At 42.1% G+C, this 22868-nt stretch overlaps 1 protein-coding gene across 1 annotated transcript in view; it reads right to left on the bottom strand.

The window, feature by feature from the left end:
• Positions 1-1628: 1628 nt before the first annotated feature.
• Positions 1629-22868, bottom strand: part of ZBTB46 (zinc finger and BTB domain containing 46) — an 83912-nt gene continuing 62672 nt past the window's right edge. The window contains exons 4-5 of the mRNA XM_063147387.1: positions 10978-11153; positions 1629-3491 (exon numbers count right to left, since the gene is read on the bottom strand). Of these exons, the coding sequence (XP_063003457.1) occupies positions 3102-3491; positions 10978-11153 (566 nt within the window). The 3' untranslated portion in view covers positions 1629-3101. The remainder of the gene's footprint in view (positions 3492-10977; positions 11154-22868) is intronic.

Below are 22868 nucleotides of genomic sequence, written 5' to 3'. Positions count from 1 at the left end.
ATAGGATCTGCACAAATAGCCCTTAAGAAGAAGAAGAAGAAGAAGAAGAAGAAGAAGAGGAGGAGGAGGAGGAGGAGGAGGAGGAGGAGGAGGAGGAGGAGGAGGAGGAGGAGAATTGTGGAAGGCTACCTCTCTATCTCTCAGCAATGGCCTGATAGTCAAGACGTTTCCATTTGGAGTTGAGGAGGAGGAGGAGGAGAAGGAAGAGAAGGAGAAGGAGAATTGTGGAAGGCTACCTCTCTCTCAGCAATGGCCTGATAGTCAAGACGTTTCCATTTGGAGTTGAGGAGGAGGAGGAGGAGAAGGAAGAGAAGGAGAAGGAGAAGGAGAATTGTGGAAGGCTACCTCTCTATCTCTCAGCAATGGCCTGATAGTCAAGATGTTTCCATTTGGAGTTGAGGAGGAAGAGGAGGAGAAGGAAGAGAAGGAGAAGGAGAAGGAGAAGAAGAGTGGAAGGCTACCTCTCTATCTCTCAGCAATGGCCTGATAGTCAAGATGTTTCCATTTGGAGTTGAGGAGGAGGAGGAGGAGAAGGAAGAGAAGGAGAAGGAGAAGGAGAATTGTGGAAGGCTACCTCTCTATCTCTCAGCAATGGCCTGATAGTCAAGATGTTTCCATTTGGAGTTGAGGAGGAAGAGGAGGAGAAGGAAGAGAAGGAGAAGGAGAAGGAGAAGAAGAGTGGAAGGCTACCTCTCTATCTCTCAGCAATGGCCTGATAGTCAAGATGTTTCCATTTGGAGTTGAGGAGGAAGAGGAGGAGAAGGAAGAGAAGGAGAAGGAGAAGGAGAAGAAGAGTGGAAGGCTACCTCTCTATCTCTCAGCAATGGCCTGATAGTCAAGATGTTTCCATTTGGAGTTGAGGAGGAGGAGGAGGAGAAGGAAGAGGAGGAGGAGGAGGAGGAGGAGAATTGTGGAAGGCTACCTCTCTATCTCTCAGCAATGGCCTGATAGTCAAGATGTTTCCATTTGGAGTTGAGGAGGAGGAGGAGGAGAAGGAAGAGAAGGAGAAGGAGAAGGAGAAGAGTGGAAGGCTACCTCTCTATCTCTCAGCAATGGCCTGATAGTCAAGATGTTTCCATTTGGAGTTGAGGAGGAGGAGGAGGAGAAGGAAGAGGAGGAGGAGGAGGAGAATTGTGGAAGGCTACCTCTCTATCTCTCAGCAATGGCCTGATAGTCAAGACGTTTCTATTTGGAGTTGAGGAGGAGGAGGAGGAGAAGGAAGAGAAGGAGAAGGAGAAGGAGAAGAGTGGAAGGCTACCTCTCTATCTCTCAGCAATGGCCTGATAGTCAAGATGTTTCCATTTGGAGTTAATTAACAACACCAAAAATTTTTTGCTCTCTAGTCGAGTGAAGTTCATGGTCCTCCACTGACTTGTATGGATGAAGAAGCTACAGTTAGAAGGTAGGGTAGGAATTAATAAGCTTTGCTCCCTCACTGTGATGCTCCCAACTTCCCTCACTACAGTATTACCAAAATATAAAAAATGCTGGATAAAAAGTGCTACTGTAGGAAAGATGCTTCCACTGTTTTTCAGAAATGATCAACTGTACACAACCCCAGAAGCCTGTTGTTCCTACTGCATGCACACGCACGCACGCACACACACACGCACACACACACACACGTGTTCTATAGCACCTTTTTATTATTTGACTCCCTGGTTTTGAAGGTTGCTTCTTGTGACAGGTTTCAAGGTTAATCTTTAGCGCACACAGCATTCTGTCTAAAAATCTGACCCAGGAAGCAGAGGTAAAAATATACAGGGGTACAGACCCATTACTGTTTTAAGGCTGCCCCCAGAAAGGCAACAATAATCAATCGATCATCAAGCATTCTTAGGATCATGACAAAAACGTTTGTTCTGTAGATGTTACAAGGTACAACCTTGTCGTCAGAGATGATAGGTATGCGTGGAAGTTATTCTTGGCTCTTAAATACAGATAATGCTTCCCCAGTTGTAGAAGCATGGAAACAATCTGGCACTAACCTTGAAGCACACAAGCAACACCCAAAGAAACAGGGACTAAGAGCATTGGAGGGTTTTGTGACACTTGAGCCTGCAAAAGGTGTTTGGGTGGCTGAGGTGAGAAATCAAATGGAATTTTCCCTCCTACAAATTAATGCTAATTAATTCCCCCTCCAATAAATTAGGTATGCTGGGCACCTCTGAAATTTCAAATCAGGCTTACATACGATGATGTCTGTCCCACTTCGTTGACCTTACTGGCAACCAAATGTCTGTCACTGGGAGCAGCCACCTCACCTTGTTTCTTGATAGGACAACCTCTGATTCTTCCGATGGACTGTGCCATGGATGAAGACCCCCACAATTCTCCTGGTCGGCTATATAGAATAGCAGGGATTGGCACATATGCTGTGGTAAATCAGTGCATCCAAGCCCTGACAAAAGCCCAGCACAGATATAATCGAACAGAGTTTGGCAGAACTCAGCGAGGAAGGCAATACCTTCGTTGGTCATACTGCCAGGATCCCCAATTAAAACGTTGCATATATCAATGAACAAGAGAAAAGCAGACATACTGAAAAGGGGGAAAAAAATCACATGTATGTGACTTAGCCACAAGGGGTCACTTTTGCAACAGATATTCATGCATCTTCTCTCATCATCAAGAACCAAGCCGTCGCTCTGGGCATCCCTGTGTTACAAATGCCAGTGGGCCAAGTGGATCGCATTATTAAGGGAGAAATCTTCAAATGCTCATACTGCTTTGTTTACCACTGGTAACCTTGCTTTTGGGAATAGGGTTGTTTTGTAATGTTTTGATAATTATTGTTTGAAAAGCAAGGGTACTGTGTATTTTATGCTGACAGTGGAAACATATCAAAGGGAGGAAACTCCATGCTGCCTGCATACAATCTGTCTGGTTCCCACCGAAAGACAGGGACAAATTTGTCAGACCTCTGGGAAGGAAGAAGAGCAAGGGAGTGTTTACTGCTAGGGTATCTGAAGAACTTGTTTTCTTTAAAAAAAAATGCTCCATACACAAGACTTCGGGACAATGACAAGGCTACTTGAGTTTTCCCAACACAACCTTCCCTTCCCTGCCCCATCCCAAACCAACCAAAGAAACCAAAATCCCTAAGAAATCCAAGTGAAATCCTTATCAGTCTCCTCAGAGTTTTCATGCTCCTGCGGAGAGTCAATGCCATCTTTGTCATCTTCCAGGATCATGTCATCTTGTGAAATTTCTATGTCGTCTTTCCATTTTATGTCATCGTCATCCCCCAGGTCTTCATCTCCTTCTACCTTGAGGTCGTCAGGATCTTCCATGTAGGGCCCTTCTGTGCCATACAAGTCATCGGGTGAGCCACCTCCTCCGCTTGCATCTAGGTGGCTGGCCATGCCTTGGCCAGAGCAATCTGTGCAAATACCATGGCGGCGGGAGCCATGCTTAATCCCCACGCTGGCTGCAGACATGAACACTCTGTTGCACACTTTGCAGACGTATTTTTTGTCTTTGCTGTGAACCTTTGGGAAGGGAGTAGGAGGGAGAAGAGAAAGTTAAGGTAGGTAGATCAGCCGATAAAGAGTTTTATGGTGCAGTGACACCAAATACTAGAGTATTTTTTAAGGCAGCCGTTTCTAATTGAAGCTTATTTTCTTCTGCCAGCCATCAGGAATGGATGCAGGAAACCTTGAAATCATAAAAGCAGAACACTCCTCTGTATTTGTTCAAAATAGGGATAAGAGTTTCACTAGCTATATTTTGTTCTTGGACTATGCTTGTATAGACTAGAATAACGAGTGTTTTGTTTTCTTGATACTGGAAGTTTCATTACATCAAAAGGTGAGATCCTCTCTTTTGGACAAATTTTGACTTAATGAACACCGTTAAAGTCATGTGGTCAACACTACTCACAGACCCATCAGGGTGGGGAGAGTCTATGGTCAAAAGTGGGTGAAATGTGGAAGGGTGGAGCCGTATTATCTTCCTGCAGCACCAAGTCAATGTTTATGCTGAGATTTGGAGTCTGTTAAATGAATAGCTCATATACAATGCCAGGTCGGTTAAAAATAAAACAAATATTATCTATGATCTCCTTACAGATGAGGAGGCCGACCTGGCAGGGAGATGACAGTGGCCTGACATGGGCCCAGGCCCTCTCAGCTGGGTACTGTGTTAGAGAGCAGGTGAGGTGGTGGTGGAGTAGCTGTGGTTTACAAAGATAATCTTAACCTGACCAAACTCCCTGTCCGTTAATTGAACATCGAGTGTGTGTACCGGAGTCTGAAGACTAGGGATAGACTAGGGATTTTGTTAGTCTACCAGCCACCCCGCTGCCTGTCAGACTCCCTGGCTGAGCTCACGGAACTGGTCTCAGAGCCGGTGTTGGAGTCACCAAGGCTTTTGGTCCTGGGCGACTTCAACATCCCATTCGGGGTCAGCCAGCTCGGGAGTTCATGGCATCCATGACAAACATGGGCCTATCCCAATTGGTCTCGGGACCCACACATTCAGCAAGTCACACCCTCGATGCTGTTTTCAGTTCCAAACTGACAGATCTGTGGGCTGAAGTGTTAAATACCTCTGTGTTGTCATGGACAGAGCGTTTTCTGGTCAGGGTTAATATCATGGCTACTATCTGCCCCTGCAGGGGTGGTGGACTCATTCAGATGGTCTGCCCTTGAAGACTGATGGATCCTCTTGGATTCCAGAAAGACTTAGAGGGTTCTATGGCTGGTATTGTCGATGATCGTGTATAAATGGTCAATAAATGGAATCAGAATCTGACTAGGGCTAATGACGCGATCGCCCCCAAACGTTCTCTTGGACCCGCTTCTAACCGGGCAACCTCGTCTACAGAAGATCTCAGGGAGCTGAAGCAGGAAGGACGATGACTGGAGCACCAATGGTGGAAAACTCAACATATCTGACTAGACGCGACATAGAGAACATCTTCGTTCCTATGGGGTGGCAATACATGCAGCAAAGAAAGCTTTCTTCTCTGCATGCATTGTGTCTGTGAATTCACGTCCAGCAGAACTGTTCAGAGTGGTAAGGAGTCTAACTACTTTCGCCCCTGAACCCGATCTTAGAGCCTTCGGTAGTTTACTGTGATGCCTTTAACGATAATTTCACAGATAAAATCTCTTGGATAAGAGCCAACTTGGACACTGTCATTATAGCAGAAGCTAACAATGGAGTGTCCAGCAACTCCGCTAGTAGGATTACACTGGATCAGTTTCAGTTGGTGAGTACGCAGGACGTGGACAAACATCTTGGAAGAGTGAGGAGGACAACTTGCCCTCTCGATCCCTGTCCTTCTTGGCTGCTTGCCCAGGGAGGAGATGCAGTTAGATTACAATTACAACATACTATTAAAATCTCTCAGGGAGGGGAGTTTTCCATCATGTTTAAAAGAAGCAGTGGTATGACCGCTTCTAAAGAAGCCCTCCCTGGACCCCCAGGACCTTAATAACTACAGACCAGTGTCAAATCTTCCGTTTTGGGGCAAGGTTGCCTTCCAATTACAAGCAGTTTTGGATGATACAGATTTTCTAGACCCATTTCAAACTGGCTTCAGGGCAGGATATGGAGTTGAGACAGCTATGGTCGCCTTAGTGGATGACAGTATTGACAGGGCGAGTGTGTCCCTGCTGGTACTTCTGGACTTCTCAATGGCTTTCAATACCATCAACCATGGTGTCCTTCTGGAACGCCTGGGGATTTGGGAATCGGGGGCACTGTGCTTCAGTGGTTCTGGTCCTATCTCTCAGGCAGGTTCCAGATGGTGATGCTTGGGGATAGCTGCTCCTCAAAGAAGGAGCTGCTGTGTGGCGTACCACAAGGTGCCATCTTATCCCCAATGCTGTTTAACATCTACATGAAACTGCTGGGAGAGATCACCTGGAGGCATGGGGCAGGGTGCTATCAGTATGCTGATGACACCCAAATATATTTCTCTATGCCTTCGACAACAGCATCAGCTAAGGATAGTGTGTCTCCTCTGAATGAATGCTTGGAGGCAGTAATGGGCTGGATGAGGAAAAACAAACTGAAGCTGAACCCAGACAACATGGAGATGCTTACTATCAAATGCCTGGGTTTGGAGGTGTGTCAACCAACTCTGGATGGGGTTACACTCCCCCTGAAAGACTGCGTTCACAGCTTGGGGGTGCTCCTGGATCCGTCGCTCCAAATGACAGCTCAGATAGATGTGACGGCCAGAAGTGCCTATTATCAATTTTGGCTGACACGCCAGCTGTGCCCCTTCCTAGAATTAGAAGACCTAAAGATGGCAGTGCATGCACTGGTAACTTCAAGGCTTGACTTCTGTAATGTGCAGTACATAGGGCTACCTTTGTGCCTAGTCCAGAAACTTCAGCTAGTTCAAAATATGGCAGCCAGGTTGGTCAGCAGTACACCTAGGGGTGAGCATATTACACCAACTTTAAAATCACTTCACTGGCTGCCAATTAGTTTCCGGCAAAGTACAAAGTGTTGGTTATTACCTTTAAAGCCCTACATGGTTTGGGTCCAGGTTACCTGCAGGATCGCCTTCTCCCATACAATCCGCCCCACACACTCAGGTCCTCTGGAAAGAATTTACTTCAGCCAAAACTAGGCTGACAACCATTACCCAGAGGACCTTTTCTTCTGCGGCTCCCAGACTGTGAAATGGCCTGCCAGGAGAGATTCGCCAACTTAACAGTCTTTCTGAATTTAAAAAAGCTATAAAGACTGATCTCTTCCGGCAGGCCTAGCCAGTCGAATTTTAAGATGCCTGGCTGTTATTTTAATAACATATTAGTTTTTATATATTTTTAATCAGTTTTATGTATTTTACTGTATTTTATAGTATTTTTGTATTTAATGTTGTTCCCTGCCTTGATCTATAGGAAGAGCCGGGTAATAAATAAATAAATAAATAAATAAATAAATTTCTTACCCACCTCTCCATTCTGATCGAGGTGGGGAACATAATATAATAAATAATAAATATATTATTGTTATTATTACTATTCTTAATTACATTTTGGTTTTGCTTTGTTTTCAAATGCAGTGCTGTTATTTGCCCTGAGCCTCAGAAGAATGAAAGAAGCGTCCTTTTATATATACTGAGAGGGCACAAAGTTTGCTTTGCAAAACATTTTATTTTTGCACCTCATGCAGGATGGTTTTTGTTTTGAAGCATCAACCGATTTATCCTCCCTGAAATCTTTGGGATTAAAAAATGAGCCTGAAATTCGGTTAATATAACAAGTATCTACATTTGACAAAGAAGAACAGACTGTGAAGTATGAGTGTCTGTAGCTGGATGAAGCTCTAAGGCTACCAAACAGCCTAAGATGAGCCCAGCCCAAAGGATGCAAATCAAGGGACATCTCAGGAGCAATCAGTCCCATGACCAGATGGCTGGGCACTCATCCGAATAGACAAGTACTCACGGAAGGCAGGCAGTGGGGTTTAGGGTACTATGGCAACAGATAACAGAAGCCCCTTCAACACGGTTGTTGAAAAAATACAGGCTAGCTGCCCATTTTAATCTATAAATGCCACCATTTGGCAAACTAAGATTCACTGCCTATACCTGCCATAGGCAGACGGTGGCATATCACTGAATTAAGGGAAGAGAGTTGTTTCAGGAGGTACTTGTGTGTGTGTTGGCGGGTGGGGAGGACAGACAAAATGCACAGCTTAATGGACATTTTTAACACCGCAACTAGCTAAAAGTGGGCTAGATGGAACAACTATTAGGTGGATTCACAGTTGGCTACAGAATCGGACTCAAAGAGTACTTATCAATGGAACCTTCTCAAACTGGGGAGAGGCAACGAGTGGGGTGCCGCAGGGCTCAGTCCTGGGCCCAGTGCTCTTCAACATTTTTATTAATGATTTGGACGAGGAGGTGCAGGGAACGCTGATCAAATTTGCAGATGACACAAAATTGGGTGGGATAGCTAATACCCTGGAAGACAGAAACAAACTTCAAAGTGATCTTGATAGGCTGGAGCGCTGGGCTGAAAACAACAGGATGAAATTTAATAGGGATAAATGCCAAGTTCCACATTTAGGAAATAGAAACCAAAGGCACAGTTACAAGATGGGGGATACTTGGCTCAGCAATACTACAAACGAGAAGGATCATGGAATTGTTGTAGATCACAGGCTGAATAGGAGCCAACAGTGCGATATGGCTGCAAGAAAGGCCAATGCTATTTTGGGCTGCATTAATAGAAGTATAGCTTCCAAATCACGTGAGGTCCTGGTTCCTCTCTATTTGGCCCTGGTTAGGCCTCATTTAGAGTATTGCATCCAGTTCTGGGCTCCACAATTCAAGAAGGATGCAGAAAAGCTGGAGCGTGTTCAGAGGAGGGCAAACCAGGATGATCAGGGGTTTGGAAACAAAGCCCTATGAAGAGAGACTGAAAGAACTGGGCATGTTTAGCCTGGAGAAGAGAAGATTGAGGGGAGACATGATAGCACTCTTCAAATACTTGAAAGGTTGTCACACAGAGGAGGGCAGGGATCTCTTCTCGATCATCCCAGAGTGCAGAACACGGAATAACGGGCTCAAGTTAAAGGAAGCCAGATTCCAGCTGGACATCAGGAAAAACTTCCTGACTATTAGAGCAGTACGACAATGGAATCAGTTGCCTGGTGAGGTTGTGGCCTCTCCCACACTAGAGGCCTTCAAGAGGCAGCTGGACAACCATCTGTCAGGAATGCTTTAGGGTGGATTCCTGCATTGAGCAGGGGGTTGGACTTGATGGCCTTGTAGGACCCTTCCAACTCTGCTATCCTATGATTCTATGATTCTAGAAAGCTAGGAAGAGACAAGTGCAGATGTGCAGATACTTTCCCTTCACAGTCAAAAGTTTAGTCAAATACATGCCTTACTCCTTCGGATCCTGCTACCAAGAGGACTCAAAGGTGTTTAAAGACTAACACCTCCAAATGGTCACTTAAGTCTGTCCTCATGTTTTCCTGCTTTTCATTAGAGTAGCTTGAAAATACTTTTTCTTGACAAGAGTATCCAATTTTCCTTTGGACTTCAGGCAGCATTTAGGAGGGGGCACAAATTATGAAAACGCAAGAATGTAAGAAGAGCCCGGCTGGATCAGACCAAGGTCCATCTAGTCCAGCGCTCTGTTCACACAGTGACCAACCAGTTGTCAACCAGGAACCACAAGCAGGACATGGTGCAACAGCACCCTCCCGCCCATGTTCCCCAGCAACTGATGTATATAGGCTTACTGCCTCTGATACTGTAGATAGCACACAGCCATCAAGTCTAGTAGCCATTGATAGTCTCCTCCAGGAATTTATCCAACTTCCTTTTAAAGCCATCCAAATTGGTGACCATCACTACATCTTGGGGTAATGAGTTCCATAATTTAACTAAGTGCTGTGTGAAGACGTCCTTCCTTTTATCTGTCCTGAATCTCCCACCAATCAGCTTCATAGGATGATCCCAGGTTCAAGTATTATGAGAGTGGGAGAAAAATGCCTCCCTATCGATATTCTCCACATCATGCATAATTTTGTACACCTCTATCATATCTCCCTTAGCCTCCTTTTCCCCAAGTTAACAATCCCAGCTTTGTAACCTTCCCTCATAGGGGAGATGCTCCAGACCCTTAATCATTTTTAGTTGCCCTTTACTGCACTTTTTCCAGCTCTTCAATACATATATTTTAGGTGTGGTGAATGCACAGTATTCTAAGTGTGATTGTACCATAGATTTGTAAAAAGGCTGGCAGTTTTATTCTCAATGCCTAACATAAAGTTTGCCTTCTTTACAGCAGCTGCACAATGGGTTAACATTTTCATCAAGCTGTCCACAACATGAACTTGAATAGAGATCATATTAACTAACACCTTTCCAGAAGTTTTTTTGGGGGGGAACTACTGCATTTTACAGTTAAAATAGCATTAGGCTAATAGTATAATATCCTGTCCTGACATAATGGTTAGGTGCACGGTCTAGCTCCTTCCTATCTCTCCTCTCTCATCTCACACTATTGCCCCACTCGTGCTCTTCGCTCCTCTGATGCCATGTTTCTCACCTGCCCAAGGGTCTCTACTTCCCTTGCTCGGCTTCGTCCATTCTCTTCTGCTGCCCCTTACGTCTGGAACGCTCTCCCAGAACACCTGAGATCTAGAAGTTCAATCTCAGCTTTTAAAGCTCAGCTAAAAACTTTTCTTTTCCCTAAAGCTTTTAAAACTTGATGTTACTCGGACTTTAGACTGTTAGTTATACTGTTAGTTTTTCCCTACCCTGTGCCTGTTTACCCTACCCAGTGCCTGTTTGCATTCTCTCCCCCTCCTTATTGCTTTACTATGACTTTATTAGAATGTAAGCCTATGCGGCAGGGTCTTGCTATTTACTGTTTTACTCTGTACAGCACCATGTACATTGATGGTGCTATATAAATAAATAATAATAATAATAATAACAGAAGATGCATGGTCCAGTTCTGAGAGGTGTGGGAGCACACAACCTAGAGCTAAACTAAGAAAAAGGCTTCTCACAGAAAGATAGGATAATGCTATGGAGGGTTACCTTGGTGGGGTTTACTTTTTTTAAAAAAATACGCAGCACACATTTTAAAAGGTTACTCTTGCTGGAATGGCATGGCAGGAAACAACCAAGCTCTTAAAAAGTCTTTCTATCACCTACTGTGATTTAAAGCAGTAGGCTCCATCAACAGGTACATCATGTAGGGCTGCTCGTCATGTATCATGGCTAGAAGATTCCTTTATATCTTTACAGACTTTGAATGAGAGCCAGACACACAACAAGGAAGAGCACTGTACCACACATACCTACGCATTTCCAGGGAAAGGAATTCGGAATAACGGCTGCTCTTAAAGTCATCTTATAGTGAAACTTGTGTGGAACTTGTTGGTGTGAGAAAATCCAGCATGCATTTGGTTCCAAGGTTAACCAGCCCTTCATTATCCCGTTACCCTTAGCCCCCTGGTACAACTCCAAAGGCTCCAACTTACCAAGGTATGCCGCTTCATGTGCTCCCGGCGGGTAAATTTCTTTCCACAAATTTCACAAGGATAGGGTCTTTCTCCCGTGTGGGATCGCATATGCCTCTTCAGGATGCACTGATGCATGGCTGAGAAACTGCAGTAGGGGCACTTGAATTTCTTCCTGATCACCGTGAATTCATTTACTGGAAAAGAACCACAACACAATGCAGGTTTCTGTATAGTCCTGTTCTGTAACTGACACAGGACATCTGAACATCTTTGAGAGAAAGTCTGTCCTTTCCTACAAATGTGAATCGGGGTATTGGGGGGGGGGGGGAATTCAGGAACTTTTTTCACAGCAGTACATAACACTGATTTTGCTATAACCTTGTGGCTGCATTGGACGCTGCAGGTGGAAAGACTGAAGGGTGTAGAATCACACACCACCTGCTTTCTTTTCATCCTTTAACTTGCAGCCCCATTTCCATATTTAACTAGGATTCACTGACGGAGGAGATGGAGATGCAAGGTGAGAAAGTATGGACTGAATGCCTTACTGTTTTCTTTTGTTGTACACCCTTTTGGTACACTTCTATTGCATTTTATAAAGAGTTGTCATTTTATTGAGAAATGACTGACAATTTTAATAAATAAACTAACAAAACAAACCTACTCTGTTCAAGGAAAACTGGGCAATCCCCATGAAGACAGGCTACGAATCTGCATTCTATGGTTTAGTGGGTGAGATGTCCTATTAAATTGCGGTATAGTGCTTAGAGTGTTGGAGTGTGACTGGGGAGATCCAGGTTCAAGTCCCCACTCAGCCATGAGGTTCACTGAGTGACTTTGGGCCTACCACTGACACTCAGCCTAGTCTATCTCACAGGGTTGCTGTGAAGAAAAAATAGAGAGAAGAAGGGTCATGGAGGCCACCTCTGGGGTCCTTGGAGGAAAAGGCGGGATTAAATGTTACAAATAAAATGACAGTAAATGAAGCAAGATTAATTAAAACACTGTTCTTACAAATAAGATACCCAACCTTCTTCGTAGATCTGTAACAAACAGTATTTTTGGAACCCCAATAAGCTTCCAAGAATCCCCAATGGAAAATATCATGCTTGAAATGGCTTACAGGAATTTAGAGAGGTGCACTGCAAATGTTTTAATATGAATAAATGTCAGGAGCAGATGGATTTCCCTGAGAGATGACTTGTCCTGACTTACATTACTGATCTTCCCCTAGAACAGCAGTTCTCAACCTGTGGGTTGGGACCCCTTTGGGGGTTGAACGACCCTTTCACAAGGGTCGCCTAAGACCATCGGAAAACACATATTTCCGATGGTCTTAGGAAACTGTATTGATTGAACTATGTCATGTATCATCTTTTGTATTATTAAAGCTATTGTTATGTATTATTTTCATTAGCAAACCATCCCATGACAATGGATCGTGTAGAGAAGAACGAAAATAATTTTATGGTCGGGGGTCACCACAACATGAGGAACTGTATTAAAGGGTCGCGGCATTAGGAAGGTTGAGAACCACTGCCCTAGAACATACAACCACAAGGCTTGTTCAGACAACACACTAACCATGGTTACGAGCATATTTAAACGGTGGTTATGTTAGTCACCATGGTTAGGGATGGTTCACGCAACACACTAAGCTATAATGTTGAGCTCAAAATGCTTAACTGCCATGGCTCAGCATGTCATCTGAACAGGGTCACAGAAAAATATTGGGTGTGTTCTAGCCAGGGCTGCACTCTCTAATTCATGTTGGACAATGGCACAGACCAGAAGGCCTGGCCGGTGCCCTGCATGAAGTGAGTGTAGATCCAATAATCTTTTGCCATGCCACAGGGCTCTCTAGCAGATGTGCAAGGGCTCCTTGGCATATCAGTCAATATGGAAATGGGAAAACATTTGAAAACTATTATATTCCCATAGTGCTCACAAAGTGAGCACCATGTACATTGATGGTGCTATATAAATAATAATAATAATAATAATAATAATAAAGTAAAGTCTAGCATTTCTGATTTTACTTCATTTTTAGTCAAAATAACCAATCTCAAGCAGGAACAGACAAAATTACCTCCAGCAAGATTCTGTCACAAAGTTCTTGAACCTTTGGTTGAGCACTTATTCAGTTAGCAGTAGTTAGCAACACTTTCTCAATGGCAAAGTGTTTCCTATTAGGTCAGAGCAGTCCAACGTCTGAAATTCTGTCCATGCACATATATCATTTAAGCTGCACCAACTTCTTTATGCTTGCACTGGTTATAGGCTTATACAGTGAGCTCCATCAGATGAGCGTTTTATTGCACGCTCGTTATTGGGCATTCACAGATTTTCATGGGTCCCTCTCATGACATCGCCTGCCTCCTGCTCCTTCTAGTGACAAAAAAGCACCCCGGTAAGTCCGACTTATTTTAAAGACAGAAGTTGCTGTTATCTCCTGCTGTGTGCAGAAGAACAGCAGGATCAAAACGGTCCACTGAATGCGTCATGTGCAAGTTGTTTACTTCCTCTTCCAAAAGAGGAAATAATGAGGGACAAAGGCACGGGTGGAGAAGCTACGGTAAGCAATCACGATTTCCCCCAGTGTGATGACGCTCAGTATCACTGTATTAGTACAGACAGAAATCCAAGTAGTTTCATCAGAAAGGGATTTCGTTTGGTTAGGCTGTCAAATATTTTGCTCCAGTTGGAAGAATAACAGTATTTCCAAAGTCTAATGAGGCACCAATAAAAATAAGTAATAATCAGCTCAAGTATGTCCCCTATTACTTGCCCTATATACAGGTGCCTGATATTCAGGCAGCGCTCGCTGTAGCATCAATGCCCTGATGCATGGAATTAGGCCAGAAATAACTTGCTGTGAGCCTGTGAACCATAAATGCAACACACCAACAACTAGATTCAGGACTGCACTTCACAATCCTGGACCACCAGCCCAAGAGTGAAATGATGCTTGCATCACAATATCACTAACTATTCAAAACAGAAACACGTCTTGACTGAATAAGGAGTTCAGAATTCATTTAATAACAGCCATCTTTAAATCATTATCGCTGCTGAAGGTAGAGAGTGCATGCCAACAATCAGATACAAAATCCTGAATTATGTCTTGCTTTCAAGAGAGAAAGAGCACTCAGATGGGCTCTAGGGAAACTTCAGTAACGAGAGCCCTGGGGTCCAATTTACCAGCAGAATGCACACAGCAGCTGGGTAACTGCATCCCCCTCCAAACAAGATTGGAAGTGGAAGATGCTCTAACTGAACAGGTAAAAACAGTGGCTTGGGTCTTCCTTACTGAAACACAACGGGCTATTCTATATTAAGAACTACTAGATGGGTAGCTAGGTTAATCTGTTGAAACAAACAAAGAATCTTCTGGCACCTTAAAGACTAACTAATGTATTATAAGCTCATTGCACAATAAATTAGTTTTAAGGCACCAAAAGACTTGGTTATTTTTATCTAAATTAATGGCTATCCATCTTCCTCTGTGGTTACTCTGTTAATTTAACACAAATTAACCATAATATTTTTTAAAAAACAATTTTGCTAGCCCCAAGGAACTAGATCCCATCAAATTTCGGGGTCTGTACTCACAGCAAGAAAGGTTAAACAGGTGATCCTGAGCCGCTCTATAAGATGTTTATGCAGCTATTACAGGTAATGTGAGGGGGGGATGCATTTTGGATTGAAGAAAACAAGAGCACCTCCTATCAAAAAAGGAAAGAAAAAAGAAGCCCCAACTTTTTTAAACAAAGAATCACATAAATAAAGTAATGTTGTCTATATAGTAACCAGCATTCGGCAAAAGGCAGGATATAAATATAATAATAAAAATAATTTTAAATATGCCTGTAAGTTTCCAGCCTGCAAAATTATTTACTAGCCTGCTAAGGGCCTGTTCAGACAATATGCTAAGCAAATGGTTAGTGAGCATGTTTAAACTGTAGTTATGTAGCCAACATGGTTAGGAATATTCACACAACACACTAAGCCATAATGTTTAGCTCAAAGCGCTTAACCACCATGGCATAGTGTGTCATCTGAACAGGGTCTATGGGGCTAGTAGCACAGAAATGCAGGTTACCAACCTATTAGCAGGGAAGTAAAAAAAATCCACCCTCTACCAGGCAGACAAACAATGGAACAATCTATCCCTCCTCAGTGAGCCTGCTTGGTTTCTGTGCTAGCTATAGAGGAAACTAGTCTGCTTACTTATCTGCATAGAATTCTTGGTCAACTATGGCCACCAGGCAAATTGTTAAATATAAAGTTAATACATTCAGGGCCTGTTCAGACAACACGCTAAACATTGGTTGGGTCGCTAACCCTTTTGCAGCAAATGGTTAGTAAGCATGTTTAAACCATGATTCTGTAGCCACCATGATAAAGAATGGTTCACACAACACGCTAAGCCATAATGTTTAGCTCAAAATGCTTAACCATCTTGGCTAGTGTGTCTTCTGACCAGGGTCACAGTTTCAAAGATTTCATCCTGCAAATGGTGGAATTGCTTGACATGCAAGAACAGACATGCAAGAGAATAATAGAGAGAAAGTCATGGAGAGTAGGACTGGATCACCATAGCTATAGGAGAACGGGATAGTAGCTATGGGAGAGTCTCTGGACCACTTCACACATTAAGAGTGTATTTGATGCATACATAGGCAATCTTCAGTTTGGAACAGTTACATGTGGAAATCCGTATACATACTGAGAGAGGGAAATATAGCTACTTCAGACAGGAAGATTCACATTTTCTTACCCACTCTAGTCATTTTTAAACAGAGAGACAAAGTATAGGAAGGGCTGCATGGGATGTGGCTACTCCCCACGCCAACTCTGTGGGATCCCATTGAGGAGCAGGACTGGTGTGCAGAGTAATACTATCATCCAACTCTTCCATATGTTTAAGCGTAGCCTGAAATTTCCCTAAGAGTAAGTCTGCTGAAGGTAGACAGTTTTACAGTAATACACAAATGCAAGGTCTTTAAAAAGAAAAGAAAAAGTCACTTTCATGCCATTGAAGCTCATTAATTAGGACCCGAAACATGCACCTGGGAGAGGTGAATTCACAGGAGCAATATGGTACTCTGTGTAGTGCCAAGTCAGCCCAAAACCAATTATTTGGCAATCTCAGATAAGTTAGTCTCCACAAGTTCAGTTGAGGGCAACAACCAATGGTAGTTGTGGGAATAAACAACAAAGTCATGAATTAGCATCTTGGACAGTTTTCTATATTATGTAGAATTTGTCTGTTAAATCCCTCTACAACCATTCACTTATACAAAAGTACAGAGTGATCATACTCCTATCAAGAGTAGATTGTCTATTTTTTGTGTTTATTTACATTACCAGCCACTTAAATGCAGCCCACATTTATTTAAATCAGCTTTCAGAAGTGCTAAGTGGGGAGAAAACCAAATTTAGGCAATTGTACTGTTCAAACAGAGTATGCATGGTATGGTAACAATTACATCTACGGTACTGTCAAACCTGAATACCTGCTGTCACAACAGCCTAAATAATATATTTTTAAAAATATCCATCATTTGATTCTCTGCGTTCTAATATTTAGCCTGCTCTTATTAAATGTTTAAGGGATCCATTGCTGCTTGTCATCAAGAAAAAGAGAAGTATGGAGACTGTTTTCACCACCTCCGCTGCCGGGAATATAAATCACTTTTCTCAATAACCAAACACAACTGAAAATCATTCATTCCTAAAAAGCAGTAATCGGTGAATCAGGTCAAGTTATAACAGTTCATTTGTAATAGCTCTTCTCCAGTTTGAACAGGGCTAGAAAGGATCTTCCAGCTGCCTGATACTATTAATGAGTTATACAGTGAGCTACACACTATAAGCCACTATAAAATTACTACAAAGTCTCTAGATAAGGTAAGCGAGCTATGCTTCAAGGCCATTTTCAACGCTATTTTCAACCATTGAAACAGGACAAGCAACTACACACACACACACACACACACACACACACACACACACACACACGAGTAAATGCCATTTAATTGTTCAATTTCATAAAGCTTTATTTTGACAAGAATTGAACCTAGTATAAAAGAGCCATTGTTGTCAGTGGGGTGAGCAACTCATCCCACTATCATCTCTATTCATAGGTTTTTCGGGTTCTGAAATGTTTAAACCACCTGCAAAACCTGTTTGACCAGAGATGACTGCAGGTTCAAAGTAGTGAATGGCTACTGTGACCATACCACTTCCAACAACTCCCAAACCTGTTCTCTGTCTGTAGCCAAAGTGTGTTTTAAGTCTGGGCCAGCCAAAGGTGATTTGGGTTCTAAGATATTACAGCACCAACTTTCTAGCTCTATCGATGAAGACAGTGCTTGCCTTTGCTGCTGCACATGGTCTCCATATACAAGAGGAGGGCTTGTCCAGGAAACAGCATCTCCCATGGTTGGGTTACTGCTGATCTAAGTTGGAAGTGGGAGAAATGTATCACAAATAAAATGCACTAAATACTGTGGGGGTTTTGTACAAGAGGGGTTATTTTGGCATACACCACCCGCTTGAATGCGGCCAGCCCCATTCTGTCAGTTGAAAAGAAGAAAGCGGGGTTCCCTAGTGATGGCATGGCAATCAAAGGTGCCATTGAAGCCATTATATTTCTATTCAATGACCTAGGTCTGGCCACAGATAATGCATTCTTCCCAGAGTGCAACACTGACAGACAGGACCCTTGAAGCAAAGGGGATCAAACAGAGCCAGAAGTAGAGATGTGAAGGCCCAGAAAAAAACTGGAAAAATTCAGAAAAAAATGAAGAAAAAACGGATTACGAGATGTTTTATTTTAGCATGATGAATAAAATGTTTAAGACAAGGTGTTCAGATATTTACTTCTCCAAATGATTTCTAAAAACTACAGTATCAGATTATTACAATGTCTGTGCACCGAGGACTAGCAAGTCCTAGGTTGCAAACTGAGACTACAACTCTCAAATGCAAGAGGAAGATGCATTTCTGCCTCTAGGGGGCAGCACTGCCATGGAAGCAGAGACTGAAACTAATACTGATAGCTATAGGTCAGAAAATGAGTCTGATTAAATTTCATGCATATTTGTTGAATCTTGCCCCCCCCCCCCATTTTTCTCAGTTCTTTTTATGGGAATGGGGGCTTTATGTCTTGACACTGGAGGACTAGTGGAGACATAATTTTCTTTGTTACTAATGTTGGTGGTTTCTTCCGTTGAAGTTTTTCAAAACTGTTTTTTGCCTGCTCCTCATAAATTGGCAGAACCAAAGAGGTTCCTTACAGTTCAGGTGTTCCTAACAGTTCAGGAGCTTGTAGCTCCATTTGTTACCAAAAAAAGTAAAAAAAAGTAAATTAAATTTGTAATCATTGTTTGAATACACTGTACTTTTAATATACCAAATGTAATAATTTTATGCCAAACCAACTTGGACATAATTACATTTTATGTTCCTAAAGTAACAAAGTGTCTTTCAATATTGCATTATTTCAATTTTTCTGAAAATTTCCGGTTTTTTCCGGGGGAAACGGAAAAAAACCTGGTTTTTTTCCATGGCTTCAAAATTTCTGGAAATGTTACATCTCTAGCCAGGAGTGGTGTCTCAGCACAATAGAAGCAGCCATGGACTTAGAACTACCGTCTGCCATACAGTGAGATGCGTTATTCTGTTGTTATCCTAAGCATAGTGCCTCATGACAGAACACCTTAGGGTGCTCCCACTTGTCATCAGGGAAGTATTTTCCCCACATGAAATGCTGGTAATGGGCCATACAGGCCTAGCAGTTTGCTACTGTCAGTGACAAGTTCAACATTGAGTATGCCTTACGGCCAGGGTGCCAGACTATTTTGCGCCCTAGGCAAGGTGAGCTACTTTCACCACCACCACCCAAAAAAAGCCAACTTTGATTTTTAAGACCATTTGTTTCTTGGAAAAAATAAGAAGCACAAAACTTGGAACTGCTAAATTTATTTTAAAGTGCAAGAAATACGTCATGCCAATTATAGCAAACAAATTGGAAAGGAATGTCTATGGGTCTAAAATGCATTATTTAATAGGAATATCACCTCCAAATCATCCCCCAACTCACATGCGCGCACACACTCAGCATCACTCACTCCAAACAAACACACGCATGAACACATGCATTCCCTCAAAGACCCCATGCACCCCATTCATTCTCTCTCTCTCTCTCTCAATCTTCCGGGCGCGTTCCAGAAGTCCGAATGTGGAGCCACCCCACCCCCACCCTAGCATCCCTAGCTTTGCTTCGGCTGGGCGGGCGCCGGGTGCCATCTCGCTCGCCCAGGCCCAGCTGAATCCTCAGGCCGGGCCGGCTCACAGTCAACGCGCGTGAGTGCTGCGCTGCGTCCGGCACCCCTCTTAGCTTGGCGCTCTAGGCGGCCGCCTGAGTGGCCTCTATGGTAGCACCATCCCTGCTTACGGCCCAGCATGTCCAACCTACGACCATTCTTGTCTGTGGGAGCACACTCCAGCAAACACCAGATTACAGAATTCTTTATTTTGTACTGGTATTTTATTTGTCGGTACTTAAAGGATTTGGATTATTTATGGATTTCCCTGTTAGGTAGAAAATATTCTCCTCAGTTAAGGCAACTAGTGGGAATTCATTGGTCAAGAAGAAACAAGAGCCAATGCATTTTTCATTATTATTTTATTAAAAACTACCCCACTCCTTAAATATGCACATATTTCTATCTCTGTAAAATAGAGTATCACTAGAAATTATATTCCACACCTTGAGTCTGAATTTATCGGTATTGAAAACATATATGCCTGAAAGCATTTAATTGTTTAGTGAAAGTGCCCATAGTACAGACATTTATAGCATACTTTTCATCTAGTAGACAATTAAAATATACCAAGTATTTGACCTGAAGGCTAACATTAAACACACTTTTGGAGGGAAAGGGTAGCAACATCTAGAATCTACAAGTGATCAACTAATGGCACAGGGATGAAGACAGATGTAATGTTTTCAGAGCCATGGGACCAAGTTAGAATCACACTCCCTGTATTCAGTCCAAAACAACCTATTCTATTCCAGGGTCAGGCTTTCAAAAAACGGATTCTGCAAATTTTGCAGGAGAAACCATCTCTTGACAATATTTGCTGGCTGGTACCCTTGATGTCACAAGATTTTATTTCTAGTCCCCAGACCAGCTTTGCACTCTAAATTAAAACAAAAAACCCTCTTTAAAACAATGGTCAGTATACATGAAGTGCTTACAAAAATAAAAGCGGATAGCCTGCCTGTATCAGGGGTTGGGATGGGGACCAGGGACGCAGGCAATGCTGGCAGCTGCACTAACATTTCATTTGAAGTTATGTACACATCTTCATTCAAATTGACAAGTCAAGAGAAACCCAGCATTGAGAACGCTTTCTATTCATTATGTCTGTCTTCACCCAGGGATACTTTCACAAGCCCTGCTGAAATGAATGGGACTCGTACAAGAACACAATGCATTTCAATAGGGCTTGTGTAGAAGAATGTACTTCTGCAATTGCATCCAATTGGATTACAAGTGTCATTACCAGTGACACCAAAGACTGAACAAAGACAGGGCAACACTTCACAAAAAATAGCACCATGATAATGAACATTTGTTTGCAAACTGTGCTGTTAATCTACGTTTTCTTTTACAAATACATTCATAAAAATATTTGCTCTCCTATTTTAAGGGTTTGGCATATAAAACAAACTGTTCTTACTTGCTCAAATATTATTTTTGAGGTAACCTCATCACTTCAACATTAAACAAAAAAAATCTTTGGTAGAAAAATTGTAGCATACCTGTTCAGTGTGGAGCGTTATCATAACTTTTAAAAAGTCTTTTACTTATCTCACTCCCAACTGGACTCGATGGCCTTGTAGGTCCCTTCCAACTCTGCTATTCTATGATTCTATGATGATCATACCCTAATAGCCCTAATACGACAAGTCCATATCAATTAAATCAGATTTACACTATTAGGACCATTTCAGGGCTAAATATTAAGACTTTTAAAAAATACTCAGCAATTATAATGGGTAAACTTTTATGAAAATGTTCACTTGATACTGTTTTGGTAGGAATGGAAGCAAAGTCTCTAGCATGACACATCTTGAGGCTTGCTATGGAGCAGGAATGTTTATCAAGCTTCCATCCATGCTTAATTGACCAAGGAAATTAAATCTCATTGGATTTGCTGTTGTGAAATAAGTCCAGAACTTATTTCTCCATAACTTCAGAGACACAAAGAAAACTTGAGGAACAGATTCAGGGTGTGTGCATGCTCCAGTTAGATTTGCTTGTTCGTTGCCTGTCCCAGTTAATCCTTTCCAACAGAATAATTGCTGTTGTATTCTTCACCACAAAAAAATTCACCTTATATACTAGATTGAAATGTACATATCCAAAATCAAGTATGTACCAACAAATCTATTATGTCAATTACCTATCATATATTGAAAATACTTTGTTCTGAGGACATCAAATTAAACAATTGCTCCAGTCTCTAAAGTGGTAATTTTCCAGACGAACTTGGATTCCTAGGGATTCTGCTTGCTCATTATGAATAGGCACAGTATTATTTTAGACATGTATAAAGATTCACAGAACAAGGTAGTGTTAATACAAATGGATCAGAATAATACATAAGACCTTTCTGAGTTTCACAGTTCTCTTCCTCAAACTTAATGGCAGAGAAAAAGATATTACTGCTTGGGGTCATATCCCAATATGCTTTGGTAAATCTGCAGCCATTTGTATTGAACAAAGAATACAAAGAGAATCCAGAGAGCTTCGGCTATTGGGCGGTATAAAAATGTAATAAATAAATAATAAATAAATATTATCTTTGGCTGGTGACATTCTCCCCCTGCCAATTTTGTTTGTTTAAAATTGAACCTGAGAAAAGGAGTTCCTGCTTTGAGGTGTGTGTTTTTTTGTTGGTTCTAATAAAAATACAATGATATTGTTCCCATTTCGATTTTTTTCTAATGGACCAATACTTCTACCAGCATTTTTTTGTCGTAGAGCTTTTCTGCGTGAGGCATTTATTGTGTGCTCATCATTCTCTACTCACAGTTGTTTATGGGTTCTTTAGGCAATGATGTAATCCTCTAGTTTCGCTTCTGTTTTAAAACAGCACTTTCAGCTAGGGTTTTTTTTTAAGAACAGGGACAATGTGGTATTATTCAAAGAAAGCGAAAGAAGACACTCTTTCCACTATAGCACAGTGCCACCTAGAATGTGTAGCAGAAAGGCAGGAAAGGAAATGCTCCTCAGGGAGTGTTCCGATCTCAATTCTGCAATGAAACCAAAAGTAAAATAAAAGCCCCTTGAAGAAAAGCTCTAAATTAGTGTTAGCCACTTATGATCTACTAATTTCTGAAGGCCTAATGCAAACATAAGCCTATTCCATTTAAACTTTTTCATTAATTACACTTTAAATACTCATTGTGAGTTTCCTTCTTGGGGCTTTAATTGTTGGTTTAACCACTGTAAAATCTTCCCCGATTACAGACTCCTTTAAAGAAGTAACCAAACTTTTTTTTTTTTGTATATGCCAGAATTAAATTGCTCAATAGTATAAAACAAGTACAGGACATTACAGAGAGTAATGAAAAATCAGCTGCACAGAAGTGACGAGTTCTTGTCAGTTCTAGATAATTTGAACTAGTTTAACAAAAATTAATATGAATGGAAATAATTTTTGGATTAGAGAGTGACGTAGTAGTTGTTCTAAAGGAGGTATAAGCGTACTATGTATACAAAGATCAGCACCAGTCCCTGTCATCCAGAGAAAGATCAGATATAGAAGTCCCAGAGCAATCACATGGCCAAGAACTGAGCAGGATTGTACATTCCTTGTGAAAAAAG

Source organism: Elgaria multicarinata, chromosome 1 (genome assembly GCF_023053635.1).
Source record: "Elgaria multicarinata webbii isolate HBS135686 ecotype San Diego chromosome 1, rElgMul1.1.pri, whole genome shotgun sequence".
Classification (NCBI taxonomy): domain Eukaryota; kingdom Metazoa; phylum Chordata; class Lepidosauria; order Squamata; family Anguidae; genus Elgaria; species Elgaria multicarinata.
This window is presented reverse-complemented; position numbering and strand designations above follow the sequence as displayed.